The following is a 20,617-nucleotide window of genomic DNA, read 5'->3' on the forward strand; positions in this document are numbered from 1 at the left end:
TAGCATATTCTCCAGACACTGATTGGTTTGGGGTTGGGCATGAACCAAAACCCTAGACTTTTCTGCTGGATCCAGGAGGGAAGGCTGTCTTCTCCCTTAAGAATCTATAATGTAGCCTGACCAGGCAGTGGTGCAGTGGATAGAGCGTTGGACTGGGATGCGGAAGACCCAGGTTCGAGACCCCAAGGTCACCAGCTTGAGCGTGGGCTCATCTGGTTTGAGCAAAAATTCACCAGCTTGGACCCAAGGTCGCTGGCTCAAGCAAGGGGTTACTCGGTCTGCTGAAGGCCCATGGTCAAGGCACATACGGGAAAGCAATCAATGAACAACTAAGGTGTCGCAATGCGCAAGGAAAAACTAATGATTGATGCTTCTCATCTCTCCGTTCCTGTCTGTCTGTCCCTGTCTATCCCTCACTCTGACTCTCTCTTTGTCTCTGTAAAAAAATAAAATAATATAATAATAAAAAGAATCTATAATGTATAAGCTTGGGACTGCTGGCTACATCCTTCTAGCAGGCAAAGCAATACTGTCTGCTGCAGGAAAGGACAGCAGAGTATAGTAAAACTAAGAGAAGTCAGAGAGAAAAAAAAGACAAGTCTCATCTGAGACCGTTGATCCGGCCATACCTGCAGCGAGTCACCTTTACACTTCCTCCTTACATGAACTCGTACATTTCCTTTTCTGATTTAATTATTTTGTATCAAGTTTCTGTTACTGGAAATTGAAAAAATCCTCACCAATACAATCTCTTTAACTATAAAAAATAATATAAATTTTTGCAGGACTCTTGTGAGTATTAAACAAAATCATAGGTGTGAAAGGGATTTCAAAATTAGTAAAACACCATGTACAGCCTCAGACACTGCTGGCGGGAATGTAAAATGGGACGGCCACTGCAGAAACAGTCTGGCAGTTCCTCAAATAATTAAACAGAGTTACCATATGACCCAGAAATTCCACTCCTAGGTATAGACCCAAGAGAATTGAAAACACATGTTCAGAAAAAAAGCTGGTACACAAATGTTTATAGCAGCATTATCCATAATAGCCCCAAAGTGGAAACAACCCAATATTCATCATCTGATGAGTGGGTAAACAAAAAGTAGTATATCCATATAATGAAATGTTATTTGGCAATAAAAATGAATGAAATACTGGTACATGCTATAATAGATCAACCTTAAATACAATGTTCTAAGTGAAAGAAGCCAGACACAAAAGGCCATATACTCTATGATTTCATTTACATGAAATGTCCAGAATGGACAAATCCACAGAGACACAAAGTAGATTAGCGGTTGCTAAGGGCTGGGGTGAGGGAATGGGGAGTGGCCGCTAATGGTTACAGAGTTTCTTTGGGGGATAATAAAAATGCTCTGAAATTAGTAGTAATAGTTGCACAACCTTGTGAGCATACTAAAAATTGTTGAATCGCTTGGAGAATATTACAGTATGTGAATTACATCTCAATAAACATAAATAAATACATACGCTATGTACGTGTAAAGGATTATTATTATTATTAGCGCTAAAGTCAAATCCCAGCTCCCATAAAGCCCTTCTCTGAGCTTCTCCAGACTCAGTGTGGATCATGCATTTGTCACCCATGCTGCCTTGTGTGATTTAAAGAGTGTTTAAAAATCATTAAATAATAAATTATTTAAATGAATTATTAAATAATAAATAACGACTGCCAATAAATATGAGGTTATGTCTCGTCTTCTCAAATCCACCGCTACCTCCTGGAGCACAGGCTTCCCTTATGTGACTGGCAGAGCACTGGGTGCACGGGAGGCACCCTCGCACCCTCCCTGGCTACACCAAGGCGTGCGTGCTGGCTTCAGAAACCCAATGCCCGGAGGAAAATGTGAGATAATGAATGGTAAGATTGTTAGTCAAGGAGCCGTAGCAGCACCCCCACGACAGAGAGCCCCTCCAACAAGCAGTGTGCACTCTGGGAGTGTGGTCCTCAGCCCACCTCTACGGCAGGACACCTGTGGTGCCCACCAGGACTCCCTGACCTGTGAGTTTTCCTTCTTCATAAGTGTCCCAGGAAACTCCCATGCATCTGCAGTGCAGGAGCCACTGAAGAGGGCGTAAATTTGTGTGAGACAAGGAAGGCTTTGCAGCCTGTTGGATAGCTGTTATTCTAGGTTCAAAGTATCCTGATTCAAACCTGCTTAAACAATAAAGGGGACATTGGTCACATAATTGGAAAGTCCTCAAGGGAGCAGGCTGAGGGGGTTAGCTTGATTCAGAGGCTCAGCAAGACCTTCCTGGAACCTGGTTTCTCCATTCCGTCATCTAATACCTGATTTGTCCCAATGCCAGATCTCCCTTGCCCACCCAGACCCCTATCAATTTCCAAGCTTACGTGATTCGTTGTCTCAGCCTGGGAGAGAATGTGAGGGTAAGAGAGGGAGGAGAGAAAAAGTTATCTGGTTAGTTGGTTCATTCTAGGAGCTCTTTTAGAAGAGCAAGAAAGCTTGTTTCCCAGAAACGAAACAAGAAAGCTTTTCCCTTTGTCACGCTGCCCTTTTTAAAACGATGGCAATACACGGATTCATTTTGACCTAAACCACATATCCCCTACTGCACCTTACATACACCCGAGGGATGGAATCAGCCTCCTCTAAAGTCTGTGGCTGATAAGGAGAGGTGAGGATACCAAAATACAAAACAGGGTAGCTACCAAGAAAACAGCAGAACGCCCACTACTATACTTATGTGAACCTAGGTTTTCTCACCCTCCAGGACTCAGCCTGAACATCACCTGCTCTGGGAAGCCCTTCCAATCCCTTCCAGACAGAAAACTACAACTTCTGTGCACCCACATACCACTGCGCTCACCCACCCACCCACCCATCCACCTACCTACTGTGTTCCTGGTACAGAGGGGGAAGTGAGGGGAGTGTTCAGTTGTGAATCCAACAGAGATTTCTACCTTAATGGTGTTTTTAGTCTGGACAAGGAGAGAAAAAGTTAATCTAATGATTACTCTAATTAATGTGTAGTTTCTCTACTAAATATCAATACAATGGAGAGAGAGAATATGGCATGTATCTGTGGGTGGGACCTGGTGAGGATAAGGAGAGGGAAGGAAGGCTCTTCCCGAGATTGATGATGGACCTCTACTGTAGCTCTCACCACACTTGCCTCCCTCCCCTCTGTCTCAGCTCACTCCCCTGCTGGAAAGACCAGCCTCCACACCCAAGGGTTGCAGTCCAAGGCCTGATTTAAAACTTGTGCAACAACTGTGCATTGAATTTAATTGTCAGTGGTTAAAAGCTGAGAAGAGAGGTGGCTGGGTTCCAAAGAGCTTCACTGTTACGGTGAAACTGGGCAGAGAGTCCTCCTGGAGACTTTGGAAAGCCTCAGGTGTAAGGGATGGGGGGAGGGTCTGCATTTATTCCAGGGTCCGAAGAAACACTATACCTTTCTATTCATTCTAAGTCCCAGGGTGCGGGGAGGCAGGGGCATGTCTCAGAAAAGACTTTTGATGGACATCTACTCCCCTTGGCTAAGGGAGATCTGAGTCACTGCCCCTGTTCCTGTGTCACCTTAGTACCCACCTCACCTTTGTGAAGCTCTTTCCTCTGGGAAATGGAAATATAAACCACTTTTCCTGGACAGACGCTAAATTGGGTGACGGTGGTGTATACAGAAAGGTGCTACAATGGCGAGGTGGTTCCCAAATGCACCTTTCTGGGGTTTTCTCCTAAGGCAGAGGTGGAGAGTAAGGGAGAGGTCTGGGGACTGCGTCCAGGCGGCAGCATGCCGCCTGCCCAGGTTGCAGGGGGGCCGAGCCTGGACAGGAGCCAGAGCCCGGAGTGTTGACCCGCGCCCCTCCCTGCCGCTGGAGCCCTCCCACTTCCTCTGAACACGCCGGCTGTCAGGGAGCCGCGCGCGCGGCGGGCGCGCAGTGCAGGCTCCGGCGCCGCGCCCAGGAGGCTGCCGCTCTGGCTTGCTGCCCCCCGCCGCCGCTCCGCACCGGGCACCCGCCGCCTCGCCGCGGGCCATGGACCTGCCCAGGGGCCTTCTGGTGGCTTGGGCGCTCAGCCTGTGGCCAGGTACGTGCCTCTCTTGCCTCCCCTTTTCCTCCGGGAACCTCTCCCTGGCCCACCGGGGCCTCGGATCCAGCTGCCAGGAGTGGGACACGGCGCGCCTCCGGGGTCCCACCTTGGCTACTCTCGGGGACGTGGGTCCCCCGGGAACTGATTGCTGTTTAGCGGCCCCGCCAAGTTTCACAAAAGAGGGGGGAGGCTCGCGGACGCGACTTGGAGCCGGGAGTTTGGTGTGTTTGAAAAAAGTTGAAGAGACTCGAGTTAAAAAGCGCTGAGGGCTGGTGGCTTCACTGGACTCCCGGCCACCTCCAGGGGCCACGCTGGGGTTTTTGTGCCGCCACCGGGGGCACTCGGGAGTCTCGGGATCGCCAAGGGCGCGCGGCCCCGGCTGGGAAGGGGATGGGGTGCGCGGAGCGAGCGCTGTCTCGTTGCCCTCCTGCCCGGCGCCGAGGGCGCATCTGCAGTGTGGAGAGCCGGGCGCGGCGGCCCCGGACAGCTGGGGAGCCCTGGGAGCCGAGGGCCGCCCAGAGACCCACCGTTCAGGGACCGAGCGAACCCCAGGGCTGTCGGCTCCAACACAGTGGCTATCCGTCGCCGGCCGGACCAAAGGCGGCCGGGGGGGCAGCTTTGCAGTCCAGAAACCCCGGGAAAGTTATCTAATGACACTCGGAGTAGGAACAGGGCATCGCTCCCCTCCCAACCCGTGCTCAGAATTATTCAGTCATTCAATATTTCGGGGAAGCCGCTGTCACCGGGACGCGCGCCGCCGCCTAAAACACTCCAGGTGTCGGCGCGCGGTGGGGACCTAGGGCCGGCAGGGCGCAGCGGGAAGCGAGAGGCTAGCCTTAGTGTCTCCGCCCTCCGGCACCGGGCCTCGGCTTCCCTACACCGTGCTCCCGGGCGGGACCTGCCACGCGGGGGCAGCGGCCAGCAACGCTGTTTTAAGGCTTTCCAAGCCCCTCCACTGCGCGGGGATGAGCGACCGCTTGGGGACGGGCTACTCGGCCTTTCCTCCCCTTCTGCGTGTGCTCCAGGCTGGGGCTGCGGCTGGTACAGAGGGTCAGATGCAGTGGCAGCGGAAGAGGCGCCCTTAGGGAGCATAGTTGGAGTCGACCCTCCTCCCCCAGTTCACTCTCGTTCACCCCAGTTCCAAGGTACCACGGAAACAAGTGCACCCCACACCTACACCTATCGGTCCATCTATACAGCAGAGCTTGAGGGAGTGTCTCTGTTGAAAGGGCCTCTGGTTAATGGGTTAAATTCAGACCCTAGAGTCACAGTTGAAAAACATTGACGCGTTAAATTGGGGCGGGATTGGAGAGGGCAAGGGAAAAGCTGTAACTAGGCCGGAATACATCTAGAAACCAGCTTCAGGAGGAGGTAAAGTGCACTCTGGGTCATTTCTATGGGAGGGAGACAAGTCTAGCAACTGTCTTCAAATCACCAGGAGATCCTGCCACAGAAAAAGAGAGTGCACTCCTGTGTGACTCCAGATAGATGGAACCACCCCACCGGATTCTGAGATGGCGAAGTTGCCTTGGGGGCCAGAGTCAGTGTGGGCCTTGGGAAACGAAGAGCAAAGTCTTTGAAATCAGATCTGGCCTCCAGTTCTAGCTCTGCTTCGCACTAGCTGTACAACCTTGGGCAGACTATGCAGTTCTCTAACAGGCTTCCTCCTTTGTGGAATGGAGTAAGAAAGTCTGAGTTCAAAACACTGTTAGGATAATTAGAGAGGCACTGCAAGAAAAGTCCTTAACACAGGGCTTGGTGCACGGTAGGGCTAAAGTAGTGGTTGTTAATGTTACACGGGGTGATGTGGGGGTGGGGGAGTGGAGTGAAGGATTGGGACAGGATTTGTGACTCAGAGCTCCCTCTATATGGAGAAAACCACCCCTGAGTTATGTTTGGTCAGTTTGGGCTCTTGAAATATGGGATTCATTAAACATATCCATCAATGCTGGAACAACATCTGTTTGCAAGGAGCTGGGGCTGTGGCCCAAGCATGTATTCGATCTGGGCCCTGCCTGGAGCTGAGAACAAGGCAAGATCAGGGAAAGCTAAATAAACAGAGGCACTGGGGTATGAGTGGCACAGAGAAGGTAAGGGCTGCTATGCAAATGGGGAGTTCAGTTCCACACTGATAAGCAAAGGAGTCTCCCTGGAGGAGAAGATACCATTTGAACTGGACTTTGAAGGAGTATATAGAATGTGGACAGGCTGTAAAGTGGGACTATTCATGCATTAGAGTTATTTCCTGGGACTAGATAAAGAACAAAAAGGTGAATATTTTAAAACCACAAAGGTGACTCTGGTCAGTGTAGACTCTGAAGATTGGAAGCGTGGCAGTGGTCAGTAGGCTCCTTCCCCTGGTTCCAGGCAGGATTGGTGTTGATCTCTCACCTGTGCATCACATAGATTCAGTGAGAGGATCACCAGGAAGCTTGCCTGCTCGTGACTGCAGAGTTTGGCTGGGCAGGGAACCTGTTATGGGCCGAGTTGGAAGTGTCCTCATTGACACCATTATGAGTTCAGAGCCTCTATCTTTCCAGAGCTGCTGCTGTACTCTGGGCAGGGTGAGGCAGTAGGCAAAACTATCATGAAAGCCAGAAAGAAAAGTAGACATGCCTAAAGATTTTTCCAACTGACATTCAGAGAGAGCAGATTCATTGACCAAAATTTGATCCATAGTGCATCTGTAGTAAGGATTGATGAGGTAACAATTCTTTAAAACCCAGTCTTTATTGAGCGCCTATTATCTGCCAGGCCCCATAAAGACACACAGGGCGATCAGACACAGCATGAGAGTAAAGGCCCTGGGCTCTCACTGCCTGGGATGGGTCTGGGCTCTGCTAGTTCTCTGTGCTCTTGGCAAGTTCCTAAATGGCTCTATGCCTCAGTTTTCTCACCAGCAAAATGGGAATAGTAATAACAGAACTTACAGATTTATCCAGAGATGAAATGAGCAAATGTATATGAAGTCCTTGGAAAGTTCCAGATGCATATTAAGCACTGGAGGAGATTGTTTTTCTTCTCCAACATCAGCAGCAGCAGCAGCAGTGCTCAAGATACTGGCCATTGAGTAAGGAATCTGAGGACACAGAGATGTAACTTCAATCTCAAGTCCATAAGAGAAGTCTAGAGGGAGTGCCGGGGTCCTGGAGGCTCAGAAGAGGCCTACATGCCACGGCTTGAAGTAAACCTAAACTTTCCTCGCTCTGCCTCCCAAAGTCTTGATCATCATGGGAACTCGGGAGAGGGTGGCGCCATGGAAGCTGCCTTCAAGTTAGTATGATTTTAGTGTGTGTTTTGTGGTATTGAAGAACCAGGCCACTTAGCATGGCCTTGTGTCCTATGGGTGGGGGTCTTATTCAACAGAAAAGCCTTGTATAGAAAAAGCACAGTACTAGGCACCATGGGTGTGCAAAGACTGAAAAGACCCAAGCCCTGCTCTTCATCTTCGGAAGAGCAGAGAAGGAGATGAAGTTGTCACTTAGCCTACCTCACTGCCCACCCTGCTGGGAGCTTGTCAGCCAAGCCTCTCAGCTTCCACCAGCTGAGGAGCTTCAGAAGCCTTCCCCATCAGGCACTGGGGGCCCTCAAGAGATGGGTGTGTAGTGTCACCCTCTTTCTGCTTATTCACCACACCCCCATATCAACCCACAGTAGACGCCCCAGAGATGCAATGTTTATCTCCTCGCCATTGTCCTTGTTCCAAGCCTACCCACACAGGGCTGTGGGCCCTTGAAGAACTCAGGCTAACTGGAACTCACCTTGATCTTGCCCCTTCTGAACCTCTTTCTGTTCCCTTTTGTCATGAATGCTTCTTCCAGTAGCAAGAACTTCCCTTCTATTCTCTCCCCTCATTGCTTAAGCCAAAACTATGTTCTTAGCTGCCTTGGCGTGGCTCTTGTTATAGAAAAGGAAGCTTGGAGAATGTTAAAAGCCTTCTTTTCTCTCCACATCACCTGACTTTGGAGATTAATGTCTCACTATAGGCTTCAAAAATCTTACTTTGGGAGTCAAAGTTGAGCCATGTTCTATTGCAGTTGTGAAAAGGAAGGATCCATCATAATCTTCCCCAGGCAATGACAGCCTCTGGCTGATTTAGGGAAAGTCAGCCACAAAACAAGCTTTAAACATGCACTAACATTTTTAAATGCTGGTTCTCATCACTTAATGCCCTTGTCCCACCAGCATCAAGCCATGGGCTACATCAAGGATTCATAGCCATTTAAAACTATTTTCCCCAAAACAATTGTGATCTCCAAAGACACCCAGAGGCCCTCAATATGAAGTGCTTGTTATAGGGAGCTGCGGTCCAGGTGGGGACCGTCTCCAGCCCCCATCACGTAAATCCTAACTGTATGAATTCTTTGTTACCGGTGAAGAGAGAAGGGGAAGGGAGAGACTGGAGTTGGTCATCTTGTAAACCAAAAGTAAATAAACTCCCCCAAAAATTCCCTGAAGGGTTTTCCTACTATACATTTATGACCCGAGTCACAAGATGAATAAAATCCCATCTGGAGGAAAAAATCAGTGTGGTCCAACCCCTCCCTGTCCTGTCTCATTCCCCTTCACCCACACGGACACTGCTCAATGGGAATAATCAGCATGCCTGGCCGGAGAGCCCGACTGCCTGCATTAAAATCCTTTCCTCTTGGGTGACACTGGGTAAGCCCTCCGGGACTCACTTTCCTCAACTGTAAAATGGGATAATAATGACTTCACAGGATGATGTGGGTATTAGGTGATCTTACATGGTTTATTCATCTCAAGTGGTTAGAACGGCATCTGGCGCCCACTAAGCCCTCAATTAACAGTAGCTGTTATGCCCTGGCCGGTTGGCTCAGCGGTAGGGCGTCGGCCTAGCGTGCAGAGGACCCGGGTTCGATTCCCGGCCAGGGCACATAGGAGAAGCGCCCATTTGCTTCTCCACCCCTCCGCCGCGCCTTCCTCTCTGTCTCTCTCTTCCCCTCCCGCAGCCGAGGCTCCATTGGAGCAGAGATGGCCCGGGCGCTGGGGATGGCTCTGTGGCCTCTGCCCCAGGCGCTGGAGTGGCTCTGGTCGCAATATGGCGACGCCCAGGATGGGCAGAGCGTCGCCCCCTGGTGGGCAGAGCGTCACCCCTGGTGGGCGTGCCGGGTGGATCCCGGTCGGGCGCATGCGGGAGTCTGTCTGACTGTCTCTCCCTGTTTCCAGCTTCAGAAAAGAAAATGCAAAAAAACAAAAAAAACAAAAAAAAAAACAGTAGCTGTTATTACCCTTCTCATCATTTATTATCTGATTGATGCCAGACGCTGTGTCAACCACCTCTTCACATCTCAGTTAGGCCTTGAAATGGCTACATTAAGTCATTACTGCGGTTACACATGAGAAGTTAAATGGCTCCTCCAAGGTCCTGTGATTAAGAGATGGTGTCAGGATTTGTCTGACCCCAAAGCTGCTGCTCTTAATCCATGCGTAATATCTCTTTAGGAACTGGGCCTAGAAGGCATAGAGGGACCATAAGATGCCTTTACTAAAGGAGCTGTCCATGAGATCACTGAACACGTGGCCATTCACAGGGGCACCAACCCAGGGCTGACAACTGTCTCTTCAGAATCAGCTAGACAGTGACTTCTCAGTCAAGATGCTGGCTTGGTGAGAAGTGGTCCTCACCTGGTGCCTCCTAACATGGGTGCCTCTCGTTCTCACTTGCATCCTGGTTCAGGGCTGAGTAGGGCTCTACCACATGCCCCCAAGTGCCCAGTACTCTGGACCACTCTGCCCCAGAGCTTCCTTTCCAACCTACCCTCATGGTCCAGGCTGGCTGTTCCTCTCCTCCCTTACCACCTCTGCCCCCTTTCCCCTAATCAAAGCCTTCTCTGAACTCCAGGCCTGATGAGTTAATTCATGCTGAACAGCACTTAATGAGTGATAACAACTCCATATGTCCTACCCAAAGGGACTTGCATTTTAACTGGTCTGTGCCTTGATCCAGAGAAATAAAGGACTAATGGTGAAACTTCAGACACCAGGACCAGCCAGCAGACAAGATAACTGAGGCAGAGAAACCTGTCTGGCGTGGTTCAGGGGCTCAGTCCATCTTCACCACCGGGGCAGGTGCATCCTGCCCTGGCCCTTGTGGATGATGACAGCCTTGTCCTATGACATAGAAGAAGCCAGTCTGTGGCTTGAGTGATGCTCTTCTAAAGCAGGCAGAGGTTTTTTCACGTGGCAAGTGGGGCGAGCGAGGCAACTTGCTATAGCAACACGCTCTGGGATTCCAAACAGGATGACACAGAGAAGTGGTTCTGCCTCCGCAACTGGGGCTCACGGCTTCCTTCCCCAGCAGCATCCCTCAGCTGGGCCAGGCTGCCAGGAATCCTGACCCTCAAGATTTCTGTGGCCTGTTTCTTTGCAAATCGAGAGGACTAGGCCTCAGGAAGGCCATGGAAAAATCATAAAATGAACAAGTGGCTGCAGTCTGCAAAGAGCATTTCCATATGTTTGTTCTATCAGTCAGGACAGGCCAAGTGAGGCCAGAGGCCATGCCAGGGCTTCTGTGGGCTTTACATAAGTGGGGAAACTGAGGCTTTGGAAGGTAGAATCATTTCCTGTGATTTTTCCCAAGGTCACTGGGAACTCAGGGGCAGGTCTTCTGGCCAAAGATGACATTAGAAACCCAATTTACTACACCCATTAGAGAAACTTAAGGAGAAAGCAATGCTTCAGCCAAAGAAATGAAGTTCTAATGGTATCTATCCTATATCTACGGCAGGCAGGTAGGGCAAGATCATTGAAATCATTCTCTGTAGACCGCTGGGGGTGTCTCCAGTGTCCAGCATCCTCCCTCTCAGCCTGGCCTTTAGACCACCACCACCTCCCCTGCCAGGGAGAAGGCCACAAAGCAATGTCTGTCTCCCCTCCTTCTACTGGAACTGCTCTTTCATAGCCCCTGATGTTCGGCAATTGGTGGCAATCATAAAGTTTCATAAATAATTTATAGACAGAGCTCTTCTCTGAGTTTATTCACACCAGTTACCACACATGCAGGACCAGCTACATAAGCTGTGGGACCCAGGGAAAGATGAAAACACAGGGATCCTTGTTTAAAAATTATTAAGAACTTCAAGATGGCCACAGGGGAGCATTAAACCAAGCAGAGGCCCCGCTGAGTGTGGGGCCCCGAGCAACGGCAAACTATCAAGCTGACCTTGCTCATGTTGTTGTCCCCACAGGCCTGTAGTTTGGCAAAGAGTCACCATGATTCCACTTTACAGATGAAGAAACTGAGTGGCTTGTCCATTTGGTCAACATGTACTGAGCACCCACTATACGCCAGGCACCACCAGGTTCTGGGGATTCCACAGCCTCTGCCTCAGGAAACACGGGTGGTGCGGTGGGGGGGGGGGCATGAGGGCACAGACCGCACACAGACTGCAGGACTTGTGCAAAGTGCTGGTGTCCACAGATGCAGGGGTGTCCATGGAGCAGTTCAAGGGCACACAGAATTCAAAAGATGCTTCTGTCTCCACTTACTGCCCCAAGACCACTTTGAGAAGTTTGGGGGAGACCTTTGAGCATTTGACACTGGGCTCTGGAGGAGTCAGCTTGGTGAATGCAAGAAGCCACAACTTGAAGTTGCTGGCCTTTCTGCAGCTTCAGGTGTTTGTACTTCTGTGGTCCTGCTGGGAACACACTTAGCACTTCTAAGTAAGGGGTCAGTTCCTCCTCAGGTTCTTTTGCCTGCTCACCTGGGCCTCCCTTCTTGGTCTGTTGTGAAACTGCAGATGGTCAGTAAATGCAGTGTCCTCCAACCTGAATGAACAGAATGATGGTATAAAACAAACTCTCTGCCCAGGCCCCTCCCCAGACCGTGTCATCACTCTCCATAGTGGAGTCCAGCTTTGGTATTTTTTTTAAAGCTCTCCAATAATTCTAATGGGCAGCCAAGGATCACCAGTGTAATCTAAACCTAATCGCCAATCAAGCAAAGGAGAAAATGCCATCCAGGGAAAAGAAGCGATTTGCTCAGGGTCCCACACAATTAGTGACAAAGCCAAGATGTCACCAGGTCTCCTGACTCTCCGTTCTTCTGGTCCCCCCCCCCCCAGCCTGAAACTGCACAAGCGGGAGACACGACTTGGAGTCAGATTTGAGAAGGCTGAGAGCAAGGTAGAATTCGGGGGTAAATTTCCTGTGATTTTCCTAAGGTCACTGGGAACTCAGGGGCAGGTCTTCTGGCCAAAGGTGACATTAAGAACCCATCAGAGAAACTTAAAGAGAAAGCAATATTGAAGAGTTATTCGTTGGTGCCCCAGCCTGTGTCCCCGCAAAGCTATAAGCTATTGATCATTGTGTGGCCCCAAGTGGAAGACCCAGGGAAGACAAAGAGGGACTACAGGGACTGGTTTGGCACAGGATCCTGGTCAGAACTGCCCCCAGACAGATGGGGCAGCACAGGAGCTCGGGGGAAGGAGGTATCCAGCAGGGGGTGGACGAAGTCCATTAGGGTCATTCCAATTCCTTGATTCTGAGCCCTGCTGAAGGTGTTATGAGTGTTCAAGTGAAGGAAGCCCCCGACTGGGTGGGGAAGCAATGCTTCATCACAGAGAGAGAGGAGGCGGGCCTGGGGGCAGAGCTGGAGGGCCCTGGAAATTCTCTGTCTCCAGCCCAAACTCAGATATCATTGTGCCTCTAACCCCAATCTACCCCAGACCTTCCTCACAGAAGCCAGAGTGAGGCTAAAATACAGGCTGGGTTGTATAGTCAGTCCCCTGCTTAAAGCCTTCAATGGCTCCCTATTGCTATTGGGTTAAGTCCAGACTCTTTAATAGAGCTAACCAGACCCTGAAGGGGTAGTCCTGGCCTGCACTCAAGACTCACCTCTAGCAGCACCAAGGACGCCTGCACATCCCTACAGCACCCCCACTGGGCATCTTAGCTTCTCAAATGCACCAGCTTTCTCTAGCCTTCACTCATATTGTTTCCTATGTCCTATTCTACCTCCTTTCTCCGGGCTGCCTCTCACTTATTCGTCAGGTCTCCACCTGGGCACAACTTCTTCTTGAAAGCCTCACCTGACCCCCTTAACCAGATCTTGAAGCCCCACTTATGTGATCTCAAGATACCCATACCTCACCCACCAGCCAGTATTATAGTGGCCTGAACATCTTCCCCCACTGAACTGAGAGCAGAAGCCACATCTCCTGTGTCCCCAGCTCTAATACAATGTCAGACATAGTAAGTGCTCAATTAATAAATGTTGAATGAATGTAGGAACTGCCCATCCAAGTAGACAAAAAGACATTTAAAGGAAAGATAGATGTCTTAAATTTCTTTGCACACGCACCCCCCCCCAAGGGGTCCCTAGACAATAGACTGTATGAGCAGGCCCTGTGCTAGATGCTCTGGGGGATAAAAAACAAGAGGTAAGGCCCTGGCCGGTTGGCTCAGTGGTAGAGCGTCGGCCTAGCGTGCGGGGGACCCGGGTTCGATTCCCGGCCAGGGCACATAGTAGAAGCGCCCATTTGCTTCTCCACTCCCCCCCCCCCTTCCTCTCTGTCTCTCTCTTCCCCTCTTGCAGCCAAGGCTCCATTGGAGCAAAGATGGCTCGGGCACTGGGGATGGCTCCTTGGCCTCTTCCCCAGGCGCTAGAGTGGCTCTGGTCGTGGCAGAGCGAGGCCCTGGAGGGGCAGAGCATCGCTCCCGGTGGGCAGAGAGTCGCCCCTGGTGGGCGTGCTGGGTGGATCCCGGTCGGGCGCATGCGGGAGTCTGTCTGACTGTCTCTCCCCGTTTCCAGTTTCAGAAAAATACAAAAAAAAAAAAAAAAAAAAGATAAGAGGTAAGTCCTGTCCTTTAAGGATTTTATGGTTTAGTACAAGAGAAGATCCCTGGATAAATAACTCTAATACACAACTGTAAGAGAGCTCTAGATAAAAGACTCTGGAATTTGAGAGATGAGAAGGAGATTATTTGTAAGTGCAGGAAGGGTAGAGACCACATCTGGCCAATAGCCTGATGTCTGCTCTGCAGGATGCTGAGTATGTACTAGAGCAGTGATGGACAATCTTTTGAGCTTGGTGTGTCAAAATTCGCCCAAAAACCGAGCATAACTCGGGTGGTGTGTCACTTCGAGAAAAACGGCCTAACCGGAAGTCCTAGAACTAGACGCTCTGGGCCGGAGTTCTGTTGTTTTGGCCTACAGACCCCCAGCACAGAGTGTCTACACTACAGCAAATGTTTTATCCTTGGCTACTGCACCTGGCCATGCAGGAGCCGAGAATGAAACGTCCTTCTCGGCATGTGGCCCCCTACTTCTCCAGGATGCAGCCGCATGCAGCCACGTGTCATCGAAAATGGCTACACGTGTTAGTGCTGACACGAGTGTCATAGGTTCGCCATCACGGTGCTAGGGGGAGCTACCAGAAAGGACAGAGGGCCGAGACTGCTGAGGAAGGACCCAAACACCAACTCGGGTATTCGGATTTAGCAAATGCGGAGCCACTGAAGGTTTTTGAGGGAGGTTAGTGGCATGTTCCAGTCTGTGTTTGGAAAAGCTCCAGGGTGGTGGGGTGTGGACACCACAGGAAAACAACTGAGAGCAGGTGGAATGATAAGACGGGCACTGCAGTGACCCAGGTTGGAGGCCACCAGAGCCTGAAGTGAAGGTGGCGAGCTAAAAGAGAAGGGACACTGTGAGGGACAGAACGGAGCAGGGCCTGGTCACCAGGGAAGGAAAGGTGTCAGGAGGCCCAAGGGCAGTGCCACTGACCTGAGGATGAGGAGGTTTGAGGAGGGGAAGTTGAGTCAGCCTGGATATGTTCATTTTGCAGGGTTCTTGGGGCAAGTGGAGGTAGCCCTCCGGCAGCTGGAAATGTTGACCAGAGCTTGGAAGTGAGCCTGTCACATATGTGTGGCTTGGTGGCATGCAGACCTGAGTGAGAGGGAGCGCCCCAGCCTGGGGCCTCCTGTCCCTCCATCCCCTTTCCAGTCTCAGAAGCAGTGATTCATGCCCCAAACTTAAAGAAAACCCGGGTTCTCATTTTAAAAGCCTTTCAGAGCAGAAGAAACCAGGGCGAAGGCCAGGCCAGACCACAAGCCAAACATCAGCTGTGGAATGTGCTTGCTGCTGGTGGCGAGGCCAGCTGGGGCAGAGGCTCTGGCAGGCTCCGCAGGAGACTCCCCGGTTGTTCGGAATGTGTTGAAACCATCACCAAGATTGTCCCTGCTCTTTTCTCTCTTTTCAGTGTGGATTTATCTACCTATGTTCTCACACATCTTAAAACTAGCCCCTCCTACCCCCCACCCTAGCCTGTCAGGTCCACTGATCCCACATCACACTTGCTGTGAAAGCTCTAGTCTGCCATTCATTCTCCCACCCCTGCTAGGCCTGGAGGACTGTGACCAGGAGCAGGCAGGAAGCTGGGGGCCACGATGGGGGGGGCACCCAGAATGACTCCTACAGCTTGTGGCAGCAGTCACCTAACTGATCCCCTTGCATCTGCCCTGTCCCCTTGGGGTCTTCCACCCAGTAGCCAGAGGGGTGCTGGTCATATTATGCCCTGTCCTTGCTCTGCTCCACACCCTCTAGGACTCCGCTGCCCACTCTGAATAGGAGGTCTGTGTCACCTAGCTCCCTCTGCCTTCCTGACCTCATCCCCTACGGCCCCACTTGCTCATTCTGTTCCACCCGCAGCTTCCAGAATATTCTCCAAACATATCAGGCACCTTGGACTTTGCACGTGCTATGCCTGGAACGCTCTTCACTGAAGAGCCTCTCTCACTTCCTTCAGGTCTTTACTCCAGCGCCTCCATCTCATGGAGACCTTTCTGGCACCCTTACCAAAAATGTCAGCCTCCCTTTGCTTTTGTCCTGCTGAGGTATTTCTCATGGTCTGGCATTATTACCTCTTTATTTATTCACCTTATTTATTGGCTGTTTCCCCCAACAAAATGTAACCAGGAGAGCAAAGATTCTTGTGTGTTGTGTTTACTTATGTATCCCAGGGTCCAGAGCAGTGCCAAAGCATCTAGTAATAAATAGTTGTGGAATGAATTAATTAGTCGGTGAAAATCTCACCCAGCGGGGCCTGCAACAGCCGGAGATACCACTGATGAATCCCCTCTGAGGTTAGCATTACCCTCTCTCCAGTCACCTTTCCCGAGACGCCATCCCCCTCAGTGGGCACGCATTTGGTCCTGACACTCCTGGCTTTTTTCCCAGACCCGTAGAGGCTAGTGACAGTTGCAGGTGTACAGGGCAAGGAGGGCTGCTGAGGGGGAGGAGGGGCTGCTGAAGGGAAGAGGGCCTTAAAGGGGGCACACCGGGTCCCAGCAGCAGCCCAGGCTGCCCCAGCTAGCCCTACACTGTTATTTACTGTGACTCAGAAACACAAGGAGATGTGGGAAGGGCCTTGTTTTACACAGTGCAGACCTAGGTATATACTGGGACTTCCCAGGAAACAAGAGGAGTGGAGCAGAAAATGCCTTGTTTCCCACAAAAGGGTAGTGATTCAGACATATCCATGTACCGAAGAACACAGCCTTGTCATTTAGTGCCCCAGAAGGAGCTGGCAGTGCCCAGAAAAGATGGCAGGAGCTGAACAGTAGCCCCAGGTTATGATCCAATCCCTGGGAACCATCAGACCAAAATCTGCCCTGGTGGCTTGGGAGATGCCAAGAAACCCATTGTACAAGTAGAGAGACTGAGCCGGAGCCCAACGAGGTTCATATGAGGGTCATGTTCCACTGACCTGGCATTTGAATACTGGCCCTGAAACTTATAACCTTGGGCAGGTCACTTCCTGTCTTTGAAATGTGTAATTTAAATGATAGTATCTATCTTGTAGTACCAGTATGAAAAATTAGAGATAATACTGATCACCACACAAATTGTCTGGCAAGGATGAGAGGCTCAACAAATGTTTATTTATTGCATTTAGCAACAGTGATACTTGCTAACGTTCCCCGAGGGCTTCCTTGCATCAGGCTTTGTTCTAAGCGCTCATCTCCTCGATAACCCTGTAAGAGGGTATTATTTCCCTCACTTTAAGGAGGAGGACCTGTGGTATATAGAAGTTAAGTAACTTATGCAAGATCACTTAGGTGATAGAGTCACAGACTGGGATTTGAACCCAGGCATTCTGACTCCAGAGACTGCAATTCCGAGAGGTTATGTGATTTGCCCAAGGTCACACGGCTGACGCTAAACACCTGAGCCAGAATCCAGATCCAGGCTTGGTCATCTTGAAAGCCTGCCTTCTGCCCTGGCCGGTTGGCTCAGCGGTAGAGCGTCGGCCTAGCGTGCGGAGGACCCGGGTTCGATTCCCGGCCAGGGCACACAGGAGAAGCGCCCATTTGCTTCTCCACCCCTCCGCCGCGCTTTCCTCTCTGTCTCTCTTCCCCTCCCGCAGCCAAGGCTCCATTGGAGCAAAGATGGCCCAGGCGCTGGGGATGGCTCTGTGGCCTCTGCCTCAGGCGCTAGAGTGGCTCTGGTCGCAACATGGCGACGCCCAGGATGGGCAGAGCATCGCCCCCTGGTGGGCAGAGCGTCGCCCCTGGTGGGCGTGCCGGGTGGATCCCGGTCGGGCGCATGCGGGAGTCTGTCTGACTGTCTCTCCCTGTTTCCAGCTTCTAAAAACGAATAATAAAAAATAAAAAAAATAAAAAAATAAAAAAATAAAAGAAAGCCTGCCTTCTCTCCTGCTTTTCATGCAAGATCTACACAGCTTTAGACATATCTATGGAACACACTAACTGCTTTCATTTAATAATTCTCTCTAAATTGACTTCAACTCAACTGTCTCAACCTCTTCCTAAGCAATCATTATTGTGAAGTCTAAGTTTTGATTGGTTTGTAATGTTTTCATATCCATTAAGTAAACACATAGTTGTCAAGTTTTAATGTTCACTCTTGTCCCACCTAAACTCTTCTCACCCATCATGCCATGGGGGATGCTGGGTCACAGTGTATAGTCCTAAGGAAGGACAGACATCCTCATCCCTAGTCTCCCAGAACTGGAGTGAGAGGAGCTCAGGTTTGACTGTGGATTTTTCATAAATCAGATCTAAACTCCATCCACCTGCATGACATGATTTCTTAGCTGCCCTCTCTCTCCTTAGAGCAGGCGTCCCCAAACTACGGCCCGCGGGCCGCATGCAGCCCCCTGAGGCCATTTATCCAGCCCCCCACCGCACTTCCGGAAGGGCCACCTCTTTCATTGGTGGTCAGTGAGAGGAGCACTGTATGTGGTGGCCCTCCAACGGTCTGAGGGACAGTGAACTGGCCCTCTGTGTAAAAAGTTTGGGGACCCCTGCTAGAGGTTCAACCAAGGCCTCTGCAAGTGCCACTACCCCCTTGGCACTCGCTGGAAGGGACCCAGAGAAGTTGACAGGCGTCCAGGCAACAGCACTGGCCACTCTCTCTCATGCACAGTTCACCAGGGTGAGGCCCAGGAGAGCGCTTTCCCGCTGCCTGCTAGCCGAGTCCCAGACTGCTTCTGCAGTGCTGCTTGGCTTGGCAGCAGCCCCGCTAAACTGGTTTCATTGCTAATAGGGGCCAGCCAGGGAAGACAGGTCTGCCCAGAGATCCCCACTCATGAGGGCAGAAGGAGCTTTTATGTGGAACCAAAGGCCCAGATGAAAGCTTTGATGAGCATGGGTCTGGTCTAGAGTTACTGGGGTAGGATAGAGAGGGATGTTGTGGTGGAGCGAGGAACCACAAGTCTGTTGCCCCCATGAAAGAAGAGGAAACCCCTAACTCTCTCCCTAATAAAATGTCTTTAGTGGATATAAGTTAAAGTGCAGAGGAACTTTTTGCTTTTTCTAGGCCCTAGAAGCTCTAGAAAGACCTCTTTTTCCAGGAAGCCCTCCTGGACCAGGAGCAAAGAAATGGGCATATTTCTGTGGGCCGCTCCATTTTATCACAAGCACCCCTACTCTCCATAAGGCTGTCTGAGCCCTTGGGCGGTGGGCACTGTTCACTTGGCTTCCCTCTTACTTTCTCCCCCTCTATGGAACATCACACAGTCCTGCCCTACCTCCCACACACGTCCCTTCTAAGGTCTGACACTGCCTCGGGCAGTTCACACCAGCCAGAACCCCGTCCTCTTCAGAGCCTGGTTCTGCTCAGCTTGCTGGGCCATAAAATAGCTATAAAGTAATTCACATAGGGGGTTTCAAGGCTGACAGAATATTAGAGTGACCCTACTCCTTATTGATTTTTTTAGGAATGGCTGCGTAAAACCAGCCGTGACCTAGCCCAGATGGATCAATCTGAGCTAACCCTTAAAGTTACAGATGTGGAAACCTAAGCCTGGTGCTTGACGACGTCTTTCACCAGCTGGACCCTCCAAGCCTAGGCTGATGAAAAAACCCTGGGCTGCAGATGACAATCTCTGAGTCAAGTTCAGGCTCTATTACTAAATTTGAGTGAACCATATATCTTCTTAAGATATCTATTTCATCATTTCTAAAATAAATGTGTCACCTTCCTGACTCCAAAAGCTCTTTGGGGCTATGCTCCCATGAACATTTCCTGAGCGAGAACCTAGAATCTGACTCTAAAGGCACTTGTAACATGAGAAAGAAGTTGACAACAGGGACTCTATTTTAAAGTAACTTTATCTAGCACATAAACGGGCCCAGTGCATGGTTGGCCCTTTCTCATCCACAGGTCCATGAGGAGTCCTGGTCCTCAGTACCAGGTATCTGCCAGGGAGCGGACTTGGGACCTGAACATCCTAGACAAGTGGCCACCTGTGGCTTGCGTCCCTGCAATGACCGAAATCTCACAAGGCAGACCTTTTGTTTTCCAGCAAAGACAGATCAAGTCATGAGCCCTTGCCTCTTCTAAGGACCTAAAATTGGCAGTAGACATTTGGGATAGTTTTGAAACCATGAGTAACTGCCGTACACCAAAGACTGAAGAGCTTCTGCATAGCCCTTATGGAACCAAAACACTTCCACTACCCAGTATCCTCCATCCCCACCAAGCCTAGCCAATAGCATGCAGCTTAACTCAGGCTCTGGTGGGTCTTTGTTGAGCTCTGTGCAGCCAGAGAACTTTGCAGACGGGTGTGGGTGTATTCACTGTAGGGCGGACCCTGTAGGCTTGGAAGGGAAGGGCCCCCACAATTCCTTTTTTTAGTTTGCATTCAAAAACCAGGGGCAGACAGGCGCAGCCATTCTGCAGGTCCTCACTGCCCTAGTTCCTCTCCTCCGAGGGAAAGCCCTGCCACTAATTGCATATGCTGAGCCTTGTCTTGCTCTTACTTTTCCCAAACACTCCCTGGCATGGGGCTAACCCCGGATGCACAGGGCTCTTGATCCACACACCCATGACAAGCAGAAAATAATCTTAGGAGTTGGGAAACCAAACCCAAGCTGTCTGAGCTCTTTGAGCTGGTTAGTATGTCAGGAAAGGGAGGGACACATTGTCCAATTCGGCTCCCTTTGAAATGGCCCGTGGCCAGGATCAGAGTGGGAAGAGCTGCCACGTACAGCTATACAGGCTGCACACCACAGAACTCAATCAGCCTCCGGGTCAACAGCACCCTCTGCAGTTG

General features: G+C 50.7%; 1 protein-coding gene across 2 annotated transcripts in view; it reads left to right on the forward strand.

The window, feature by feature from the left end:
• The first annotated feature begins 3,907 nt into the window (after positions 1-3,907).
• Positions 3,908-20,617, forward strand: part of ITGA11 (integrin subunit alpha 11) — a 137,344-nt gene continuing 120,634 nt past the window's right edge. Inside the window, exon 1 of one of the 2 annotated variants that reach the window (XM_066276445.1) lies at positions 3,908-4,073. In XM_066276445.1, the coding sequence (XP_066132542.1) occupies positions 4,022-4,073 (52 nt within the window). In that variant the 5' untranslated portion in view covers positions 3,908-4,021. The remainder of the gene's footprint in view (positions 4,074-20,617) is intronic. The other variant, XM_066276444.1, reaches the window with a different exon arrangement.

The sequence above is a fragment of the Saccopteryx bilineata genome, chromosome 4 (assembly GCF_036850765.1).
Source record: "Saccopteryx bilineata isolate mSacBil1 chromosome 4, mSacBil1_pri_phased_curated, whole genome shotgun sequence".
Taxonomy (NCBI): Eukaryota; Metazoa; Chordata; class Mammalia; order Chiroptera; family Emballonuridae; genus Saccopteryx; species Saccopteryx bilineata.